This window comes from Notechis scutatus, chromosome 2 (assembly GCF_049901735.1).
Source record: "Notechis scutatus isolate UNSWTSFEM ecotype Mainland chromosome 2, rNotScu1.2, whole genome shotgun sequence".
Classification (NCBI taxonomy): Eukaryota; Metazoa; Chordata; class Lepidosauria; order Squamata; family Elapidae; genus Notechis; species Notechis scutatus.
The window spans coordinates 79,026,720-79,037,924 of record NC_142010.1 but is presented as its reverse complement, the minus strand read 5'-3'; the positions used below and the strand labels follow the sequence as shown (position 1 = coordinate 79,037,924).

The 11,205-nt window shown below is 36.6% G+C and overlaps 1 protein-coding gene across 1 annotated transcript; it reads left to right on the top strand.

Moving 5' to 3' along the window:
- Window positions 1–2,017: 2,017 nt before the first annotated feature.
- WNT8A (Wnt family member 8A) lies at window positions 2,018–8,015 on the top strand. The gene is made up of 6 exons (XM_026686757.2): window positions 2,018–2,097; window positions 2,193–2,226; window positions 2,452–2,590; window positions 3,738–3,863; window positions 4,169–4,311; window positions 7,196–8,015. The coding sequence occupies exons 1-6, from the start codon at window positions 2,018–2,020 to the stop codon at window positions 7,754–7,756; spliced, it is 1,083 nt and encodes a 360-aa protein (XP_026542542.2). The 3' UTR covers window positions 7,757–8,015.
- The last annotated feature ends 3,190 nt before the right edge of the window (window positions 8,016–11,205 follow it).

Sequence of the window (11,205 nt, the reverse complement as noted above, 5' to 3'; positions counted from 1 at the left end):
ATGAATTCAGTTTATCTAACTAATGAACTCATAAAATATAATGGCTCGGGCTACATTTTCCGTGAGGACACATATTTTCAGCTATCCAAGATTTAGGTCTTAAACTAAAAATGTTGGTAGTCACCAGTGAATTTCCTCATGTATTCAATGCATAAAATCTTGGAAATATCAGGTCTTTATAACACATACTTGATGATGTCCCTTTGGATCAGGCTAGTGTTGTCTTCAAGAGGCTTCATTTTAAATGTGTTTGGAAACTTAACGAAGTCTAGACCTTACCTGGCCATGACCATGGATCACTAAAGGGGTGAACACTTTATTTTCTTTAATATATTTGGGCTAGTAGGCATGTTTCCAGGTACAGTTAAAATGCTGGTCATGATCTGTACTGTAAAACTATACAGACACAGTCCTGGAATGTTTATTTTGTCTACATTAAATTATCTACTCCGATTTTAAGATATTGGAAGAGCCCCTTCCAAAAATACATTTGTTTGGAGAATCAGGAATTAGATATGTAAGATCAAGAAATATTGGCTATTATCAGTCAAAAAATGAATCAGAAAAGGGGAAGCTAAGGGGAAAAGGGGGAGGTGAAATTTGTTGTGGTCATATTAGGATAAATCAATAGCAAGCTGACAAATCAAACACTGAGGTGCCCAGTCAAAAAAAGGGGGGCTTTATCTTGCAAAATGCTCCCCCAGAAAAGTAAATTATCCCTAATTTTCATGCAAATAGGCCTTGCAGAATACTTCTTGCCCATCTGTTTGGGAATAAATGTAAAATTCTGTGGATTTAGGGATATTTATGTTTAAGTAAATTTGTAAGTGCAGAAGGGAAGATTTTTTTATAATTACTTAATTACACTAAGAGTCCATCTTGCTTTTAATGTGCTGGAGAAAGTCCATGGACACTGTTCCTTCTGTCTGAATTTTTTGAAAGCCCACTTTAACCACTGATTTATGTGCTTAGATCTCTGTCCTGCCCATCAGAATAGAATACAGTAGTTCAAGTTAAGGATGAAACAACTTTTGTATAGTGATGACAATTACCCACTTTTCCAGACTGGGATCATGTTTCTTAATCTGTTGCATGATGAAAATAAAATGAGAATTATAATACTAGTGCTTTATACTTTTAACTACTTTAAAATATTCCAAGATGACCATCCCTAGTGCAGTGTCTGGCACTAAATGTTATCTTCTATAGCTTCAGGCAACACGACTATGCTCATTAGGAACAGCCCTGCAAGGCATCAACTGAGGAAGGCTATTGAAGTTCACAAATGAGGCTGCCTTCACCTTCCAAGGTATGAAATCTTAGCTCTGTCCTCGAAGAAACCCACTCAAAGTTTGTTCAACTAGCCAGGTTTCATTGGAAAGAGCAATTTAATCATCAAAGATAATTAGCCTTTCCCCAAATGATCCCCCTGATCTCTGGGGAGCGACAGAAGACCAGAAGAAGGAAAGGTGTTGTTTGTTTGTTTTTCAAAGGAGAAAGAAAGGACACCTCTCTTCAAGTCAAGGAGTTGCTTTAAGAGCATTAAAAAAGTTCTCTATTGTTAGGCAAGCTCTAAGAATGGATAGCGAAGACACACACAGCCTCCTCCCTTTGCCTTTTGAAGTGCAGCATCATCAGGCGGCTCCTTCTGCTATCTTGTTATTGGGTAGCAAATGAATTGGGGGTGGGTGGGAGGGGGTGCAGTTGGCCTTTTAGGCATCCACCTTATAAATAAGAAAGGCTGCAGGAACTTCCCTTCTTCCAGCATCTGATGAAGGGGGCCGGCCGGCCTATGAGAGCTTTTTATTCCATAATTAGGCTTTTAAGTAATTAAAAGAGCCTTGGTGTTTTTTTCCACCCTCATTCTATTGGGCTGGGACTTTTTGTGGGGTGTTTTTTTTTTAGTATAATAAAAGGAGGAGCAGAGCCTAGCTCTTTCTGTTATCTAGCAAATCCTTTGAGAAGGGTGTGAGGGGAAAACAATTTTGTAGGTCAGTTAGGGGAATAGAAATTTACCATGAGAAGAGGGATCTCCGTCACCCTGGCCAGCCTCCTGTTATACAGTGCTATTGCTGCTTTCAACACATCATCAGCCTGGTAGGCATTCAAGGCTCAGTGCCACTTAGGGTTCTGGGTTTGGAAGGACTCTGTTCAGAAAAGTTTTTCATAATTTTTCCCCTCTCTTTCTACAGGTCAGTGAATAACTTTCTGATGACAGGGCCCAAGGTACTTATTTACACCCCCTTTAAATGTATTTTAAACTTACATAATTCATGACAGATTACTTTAGTCAATAACATATTATTTACCTGTGGTAAGTAACCTTTATTAATATTGTGATCCTCTGTGCAGAAATCAGAGAAACTGGACATAAATAGCTGTTTAAGGGTGTTTGGGAGGGTCGAGAAACATTGAAAAATAATGTGTTGTATTTGTTTTTGTCTGTGAAAGGCGTATTTGAGGTACTCTACGAGTGTGTCTGTTGGTGCCCAAAGTGGAATTGAGGAATGTAAGCATCAGTTTATCTGGGAACGCTGGAATTGTCCAGAGAGTGCACTTCAACTCTCCACTCATCACAGACTTAGAAGTGGTAAGTGGATTTTAACACATCCCTGCCTTTTGATAGGTCGGTCCACTTGAGTTGTGTTTAGCGGTCTCCAATGACAAAAGTGTGCAAAAGTTATGTGCAACTGAGAATAGACCATAACTTGTAGGTAGGGTTCACAAATTTTCAGTTACTTGTGGCAGAACTTGATCCTGGAATATGTGAAGGAATATATAATAGGAATGAATACATTCTTGAACAGATCAAAGTAAATTTCTCTTTTACTCTGCTGTTATTATTTACCATCGGTGGGGCTGCCCTTTTTCTAGGAGTGGCATAGAAAATTGTTTTAGACCTCTAATCCTTACAGCAAATCTAACCCTTACAACAATATTTGGCACTAAAGAGAGTTCAGTTGTATCAGCCATCTGTCTGTCTGTCTGTCTGTCTGTCTGTATAGGTAGGTAGGTAAGTGATATTTGTGTATTTATGTGTATGTTGTAAATTCATTTTTGATACAAAATGAAAACTAATCTGTTGATTGTCACTAAGCATCATATATCAGTACACCTAATTTATGAATTAATTTAGAGACCAGGAGAAATGTAGATGGATTAACCAATCAACTCTCACTGCTTTAAACTAACTCAAGGATGAACAGACATCATACAAATGAAAAAAACACTTTCACTCAGTGGTGTATTTTTGTATCAAATGAGGACGCTTTCACCAAGAGTGCTGCTTGATTTGCCTGTGACATGATGAAATACATAAAAAATTTAAAACCTTGAAGCTGAAATAAAAACAAAGACTAGAAAATGAATCATTTTATAACAGAAATGCAGTGATTATATCCACAAATTTAGTATTTCTCTCCCTCCAATTTCTTATCATGCTGTACAAATTTGCAAAAAGAGGTTGTTTTTCTTTAATTCCATTGTCATTCCTGTCAGTCCTTTGATATATTTCCTAATCCAGAATCCTAATGAGATTTGGGCATGAGAGGGGATATAAATTGTTTAATTAAACTTCTTTCCAGAGAATGGGAATATATGGCACATACAAATCCATTGCTGGTAAACCTGAGATGAGAAGATTTCTTTTGCTTTTATTTTGGCCAGGAGAAGGGAAGATTAGGCTACAAAGAGGTGAGGGTTTATGTTCCACACTGACAGTTCTTTCTTCCTTCTAGCTACAAGGGAGACTTCATTCGTTCATGCTATCAGCTCAGCTGGAGTCATGTATTCCCTAACCAGGAACTGTAGCATGGGAGACTTTGAGAATTGTGGCTGTGATAATGCAAGAAATGGACGTGTAGGTGAGCCCCTGGGTTTTCACAATTTTGAAGAACAGAACTTGCAAGGTCCATATTTTGCACTTTTCTTTATTTCTGCAAGTTAGAGTGTCAATTAACCTCACCAATTGTGCAGATTATGAACAACCCCAAGCAACACAACTGAAAAATGTTTTGTTTCCCAACCACCCCCACATGCACACTCCTCTACTAATAAAAAAAATATGCTAATTCTTTTTAGTTTTTTGGTGAATTTCTTAAAAACCCACTTCTGTCTTATGACTCAACCCACAGGTATTTTGGAAATAATACATTTTTTCCTCCCCCAGGTGGAAGCGGATGGGTTTGGGGAGGATGTAGTGACAATGTGGAATTTGGTGAAAAAATTTCCAAACACTTTGTGGATGCTTTGGAGACAGCACATGATGCCAGAGCTTTACTGAATTTGCATAATAATGGGGCAGGGAGATTGGTAAGTTTTACTTAGAAAAAATATTTCTTTTGGAATTGGGGTATGTGCAAACAATGTTACAGAACTATGCCTTTAAGCTGTGTTTTCCTGATTTGACTATCTCCATGACTTCATGAACTTGAGTGCTCAACTTGAATAACTATAGAGTTACCTTACCTGGCCCTACAAGGAACTACATGTTTCAATAAACTCCTTTTTATTTTGCAAATAGAAAATTTAGTCGTCAGTAGGACAATAGTTCAGAGGTTGCTTTAAAACCAGTAACCACAATGTCTGATTTTTAAAAATGTGTTGTCCAATTTGATGTGATAAATACAAACTTTGCTCTCATTTAGCTATGGGGATAATGTGGAAAATTTATTCTCCATATTGATTGATTGAAATTGATCTTCAAGTTCCATTACAATGAGAGATTTGGACAAGTCCCAACATGCCTTGGTATTGACTCTTTTTCCTCAAAAGGATTTGGAAGATTGCTTGTTAGGCATATTGATAACCCACAATGTGTGAAGTAAGCCCTGATGGCCAGGTTTGCAAAGAATCCTTATTCATAAGCTTGTAATCAGAAATCCAGCTAAGTAAAAGCAAACCAATGGATTTTAACTTAAAGTTATTTTAAGAACTGGTGCATTGCAGTTTATTTATAATATGTTAGACACCTAGCCATATATATTAATATTAAAATTAAAAATGTTGAAGATATTTTTCTGCAGTATTTGATGAACATGAGTCTAATTTTCTCCAATCTGCTGTCCTCCATATGTGATATCCATGCTATTTAGGGATAATAGTAACTAGAATCCAACTTATGCAGACTGCTGGAGGCTTCTAAGATATGGACAGTAACTATATTCTATACATACTAGGCCAATATGTATAAGTCAGCCTAAAATTATAATATAATTTAATGTAAGCTTTTGTTTTCCACTGCCCAACTAGACATTCTTTACATATTTATAGAGAAGCAAATCTAACTGAACACAGAAGAATTTTCTTTTAGTAGTAATGTATGTTGCTTGTTTCCATTAATAACATGTTCACCTAGCACGGGAATTTAGCTGTGGGGAGGTTCAGGTTCAGGATAGGAAGCAAGATGTTATGGGCAAATTAAATGAAAGCCTGATGCTTGTGTCAGTGTAGGTCTGTATTTAGAATAACAGCAGGTTGATTCAGGTTTAGCTCTTTATTTCAATCATGAATCCATTTCTTTGCCCAAATCACTCACATTATCACTCTTAAAAAATTGACAGAAATCATGTATGCTAGGAAGCATTCAGATCTGTAGAAAACAGGGCTGTCCTAGGATTCAAACTGGACTATTGTTTAGCACTCTCTGCATAGGGCTGTCTAAAGATGGTCCAGGGCTATTACTGAAAGGAGAGGCATCCATATACATGTACCTGGGCATTAAGATTAGTTTTTAAGAGCTGTTCTACCCCTTATGCCTCTCCCTTCCCCCCTCCCCCCTCCGTGTGCTGCTAAGAATTGACAGAGATGGGATCTTCCTGATGATGGCCTTGCTCTGATATAATTTCTTTTTTAGCACACACTTTTATATTGTTTATAATTGCTTTGACTATAATGCAGGTCTGATGTTTAACATGTTTTTGAAAGTATGATTTTGCGATTACTTCTATCAATTTTGTATAGTTTTGATATTTCAATAGCATTATAAATGAATAGTAAATTATAACAAATGTACATTCTCCCAAACTCTGAAAGAAAGTTGGGGAAAAAAACGTTCTTCAAGATTTGGTTTTTGTTTTAATCCTGTAAGCAATGTAAACTAATTAGTGCTGAACAGGAAGTTGTATACATTTTGAAAAAGACGATTCAGAGGATGTGGTGCAGAACTGCACAACACTTTAAATTCACCTTAAACTGCTGCACAACACTTTAAATTCACCTTCAAATAACTTTTGTTTAGACTTTGACATGGATGTGGAAGAAAGGAATACCTGCCTTAACAATCATTTTTATGGATTCCTTAAAGTAGCAGTGTCTCCTTCCCCTCCAGCTTACATAGAAGCCAAGCACTTTAATAAACAGCTGATAGGTGATGTGCTTGTTCAAGGTCTGAAGTACTTATCCTGAATCAAATTGACAGGATGCCTAGACCTTCTTAGCTGGAGACAGAAGTGGATCCCCACACATTCAGATGTAATAAGACCCACCTAGTTCATGCATATACAAAGTCTAATCTGAGGACTGTGTGTCAAAAAGCCTGTCTCCTTTTTTATTTCTAGAATGGAAATAACTAAAAATAATAATAATAATGGCACTTTTCTGTAATTTTTAGAATTGGGGCCAGGGGGATGGAGTAGGGGGAATAAGAAATTGTTGCTTAAGGCATCAATTTTCCCCTGTAAAGCTTCTGAACCTTCACTCAAAATGACATTTCCCCCAATCATTTTTGGAGTGCAGATGGCAGTATCCCATGCAGAGATTTGAGTCTCAGCCTGTCAGAAATTGCAGGCCACAAACCAAACATGTCCCCAGACCAAGAAGCGATTAATTGATGCCTTCCAGTAAATGCAAGTGGCCAACAGCCATGAACATTTGCAGTTTGGAAAGTTGTAGTCCAAAATATTTGGAAGATATCAAGTAGTAGGGGCTTATGCTCAATGGTAACTACAGTATTTAAAACTTTTGATTTTTTTTAATTAAAATATTGGATTTTGAAAATTAATCTTTTCCAGTCTGGTGCCCTTTAGATATATTAGGATGAAACTTCCAATTGTTATGACCTCCACATAATGTTTGATCATGCAAACTCTCAAAATAGCCTACTGGGGAAAGGATGAGTTTCTCTTCTCGCCATATTCTTTTGGTATTTCACAGAATTACCTAGTATTCCTAAATGTTGTTCTATCTCTCATGCAAGGCTGTAAAAGCAACCATGAAGCGGGCCTGCAAGTGCCATGGAGTATCAGGGAGCTGCAGCATCCAAACTTGCTGGCTCCAACTAGCAGACTTCCGAGATGTTGGAACTTATCTAAAGAACAAATATAACCAGGCTCAGAAGCTGGAGTTGGACAAGAGAAGAATAAGAGCTGGTAACAGTGCAGAGAGTCGTGGAATGTCCTCTGAGCCCTTCAACACCATGCATGCTGCTGATCTTGTGTTTTTGGAGGACTCCCCAAATTATTGCATCAAAAACATCAGCTTGGGCCTCTATGGTACTGAAGGACGAGAGTGTCTTCAAAGTGGCAAGAATCTGACCCAGTGGGAGAAGCGGAGTTGCAAGAGGCTCTGCGTGGAATGTGGCCTCAAAATAGAGGAGAAACAGATTGAAATTGTCACAAGCTGCAATTGCAAGTTTCATTGGTGTTGCACGGTGAAATGTGAACAGTGCAAACAAGTGGTAACTAAATATTATTGTTCAATTCGAGTGGGCTCTCTTTCCAATCACTCTCGGCAGCGGAACAGGGGCCATGGAAGATAAATGTATCATCCTCTAACCTCTCCCTAAGGCTAACTCCTTGTTCACAGGAAGCATTCAGAAAAGAGATCTTTGGATCATAATTGTCAGACTTTCAGTTTTTCATTGGACAAAGCTTCAGTGTTCACATTACATGAACTACGTTTGTATTAAGTCTGAGTATTACCACTGCACAAGCTCATCACTTTTTATATGCCTACCTCTATTCTAGAAAAATGGTTTCCTCTAGTCTACACACTAGGCAAATGTTTTCACCAACAAGATAACCTTACATTATAAGGATCAATTCAGGCTTGGGATATGTAAATGTTTCATTTACAATGCAATGTAATATGGCTTGTAAACCTAGATTATAGCCATTGATGGCTTTAAAGTTTCTTTCAAAAATTTCACATCTGTAAGCAACTTAAACCTTATAGCAACTCTCCTTTCACATTGAAGCATTGTCTTTTTTGGAAGATTTGGAATGCAAAAAAGTCAGATTCAATATTGTTCAACTACATGTATAATACTTATTTCCTTTTCTTCCCCAGTCTTTTTCAGTCTCAGATTTGCCTTTGATCTTATTTATAAGTATTAATGTGATATATAATTCCACAGCTTAGGGCATACAGTGTTATCATTTTTCCTAGCATTTCAATGCCCAAGGTAATAAGATATTAATGATACATATAGGATCCATCTGATAGCTATTATACATTATATGTGTTTCACTTGCACAATACATAGTTATCAAAAGTATGAAAATCTATCCTGCATTTTATCCCTTCAAACAAGATAGTGCCATAAGAATCCAACATTGTGATCAGAAAATACTGGTTGCTTAAAATATTGGGTGAAATTCACAGAACTTTTGGAAGCCCATTGTTTGAATGATTATGTGTAGTGCCAGAGAATAGTTTTTTTTTGTATTGAACTTCCATAGGTTGTAAATATATATATATATATATATAAATTTATATATTAATGTGAAACATATGCACTTTTTATTCAAAGAGCTTAAATGCACAGGTCTAGTTTTCAGAGGTACCTCAAGAGATGAAGCTATGGGCTTTATTAAAATTCATCTTTCAAGGAAAGAAATTCAGGTCTTTTTTTATGGCTGATTAATTTTTACCCCTTCCAAGTTACTATTATAAAACAAGATAAGTTAAAGCTGATCTTCAACAATAAACATTTTTGAAGAAATGTTTCCTTTAAAAAGCCCTGTTTGCTCCATTTGTCTGGGTTAAAAGAAGCTACTTTTTCAGAAAAGTAGATAAAAGGAAGTTAAGGATTTGATCAAGAAGCCACAAAATAAGATAGAAACTGGCTTAGGTCTCTTTCTTTCTGGGGATATAAAACTTGGAAGAATTGGCGACAAACAAGGGCTTGACAAAGTAAATTTCCCTTGTCTCGTTAATTTGTCTATTGTCTAATGTTCTTCAAACAATGCAAGCTGAGATTGTGTTTGATGTGGTAAATATAAGGGCTTGTTGCAAATTCTTTATTCTAAAGGACAAGATTAACCCTTTGAACTAGAGAGTTTGAGCGAAAACTTGGAAGCAGTTGTGAATGTGTCTGTGGGTTCCCTGCTGTTTGCTCCTATAAATAACCTGATGACTTGCATGCCTGAGAAGACAAATGGAGAAACCCTCTAGATCTGGAAACACAACAACAAGTTCTGGCTGCTTCCTTAAGTGCATATTGAAGATCTCATCCAAGGTTTATTATTTTGCTGCCTCTATAGGTCAACTATGCCAACAAAGATTTGGCTTATTGTTCTCCCAGACAATGCTGCTATACCATTCCATTCACCACTTTCAGTATTTATAAGTAGTTTATGCCCATCAACTGACCTAATTTGAAATTTTTCATCTATTTCTTTATCCTCTCAAAGCTTGAACATAGTTTTGATTGGTCTTAATAAATGGATTGATTTTGGCTTTTACGCACACACACATATGCATGCACATGCACACACACACCACCATCACCACCACCACCACCAACAACAATGGGCTTCCCCATTGACTTTGCTTATCAGAAAATTGCACAAGGTGATCACATGGTCCTGGAACACAGCAACCGTCTTAAATAGGAACCAGTTGCCAAGTGTTTGAATTTTGATCACATGACCATGGGGGGTACTGCAAAGGTTGTAACTGTGACAAGTGGTTCCTAAGTCACTTTATTCAGTGCTATTGTAAGTTTGAATGATCACTAAATGAACTTTTGTTAAGTCAAGGACCACCTGTATATAATATATATTGTAATATATATAGAATAATTCTTTATTGCCCAGCAAAAGCTTTGCTTTATAGTTAAGCTTTAGTTTAGTCATGCTGCTATTCCAGTATATCATCCTTTTCAAATGGGCCAAGAGTATCCATCAAATCTGAGTTAGTGGAGGTTTCATCACACTGATTTTTTGGGAAATTATATATTTTTTACTTCCTCAGATGACAAGAATACATTTGATGTTATTAATTTCTCATATACCCACATATACCCACAGAAAGTGAGTGAGAAGTACAAGTGGTTTTCAACTTACAACAGTTAATTAAGTGACCATTTGAAGTTACAACGGCACTGAAAAAAGTGACTTATGACTGTTTTTAACACTTACAACTTATTCCAATATCCCTATGATCATGTGATTAAAATTCAAACGCTCGACAACTTACTCATATTTATGACCGTTGCAGTGTCCTGGGATCATGTAATGACTTTTTCCAGCTTTCTGACAAGCAAATTCAATGGGGAAGCCATATTCACTTAACAAGTGCCTCATTTAACAACATAAATTTTAGGTTCAAGTGTTATAGCAAGCTATATAGCTTACTATTTTCAAATTTGGATTCCTCACTGATAATTTACCATTATCATTATTATCAAAATGGAGCTGGCATATTTATAATTGTACACCAAATCAATCTAATATAATAGAGGGGAAATGCAATGTTTTCCAAAATAACTACAATAAACCCCTACAATTTATGAGAGTTAGCAAAAATGCCAATTCCAAGATAGCCCTTATGGGGAAAACTGTAGTGGCAAAAGACCTGAGACAGAAGACACATGTGATGAATAAACCAAAATCTGGAAAATAAACCTTGTTTTTCCATGACAGCTTGTGAAGCTGGAATTTTTCCCATGCTATTTTGTGCAAGTGCAAAATAACATACTGATGTTCATAAATATGTAAAATCATTTACTGTGAAAGCCAGTATCAGGTATGTCTTTTTAGAATTTATGCTAAAAATGGGGGGGGGGGTGTTTTTTATTTTGGACAAATGTTTCCATTCAATCATAGGTAGTTATTTTAGAATGTAGGCTAGCTTCTATTCTGTTGCAAGATTGATCCAAAGGTAAGACTTCACTTTTTTAGATTTATATCCAATCTGTCCTCCTGAAGGGAACACTAAGAATGAATCCAGTAAGATAACACATGACTTAATTGGCATAATTGG

What these genes read in the sequence shown, in the direction of transcription:
- WNT8A (XM_026686757.2), top strand. Translation starts at nt 2,018, where the DNA reads ATGAGAAGAGGGATCTCCGTCACCCTGGCCAGCCTCCTGTTATACAGT. An exon ending in TTCTGATGACAGGGCCCAAG is followed by an intron (nt 2,227 to 2,451) that starts GTACTTATTTAC and finishes TGTCTGTGAAAG; the next exon opens with GCGTATTTGAGGTACTCTAC. An exon ending in ATAATGGGGCAGGGAGATTG is followed by an intron (nt 4,312 to 7,195) that starts GTAAGTTTTACT and finishes CTCTCATGCAAG; the next exon opens with GCTGTAAAAGCAACCATGAA.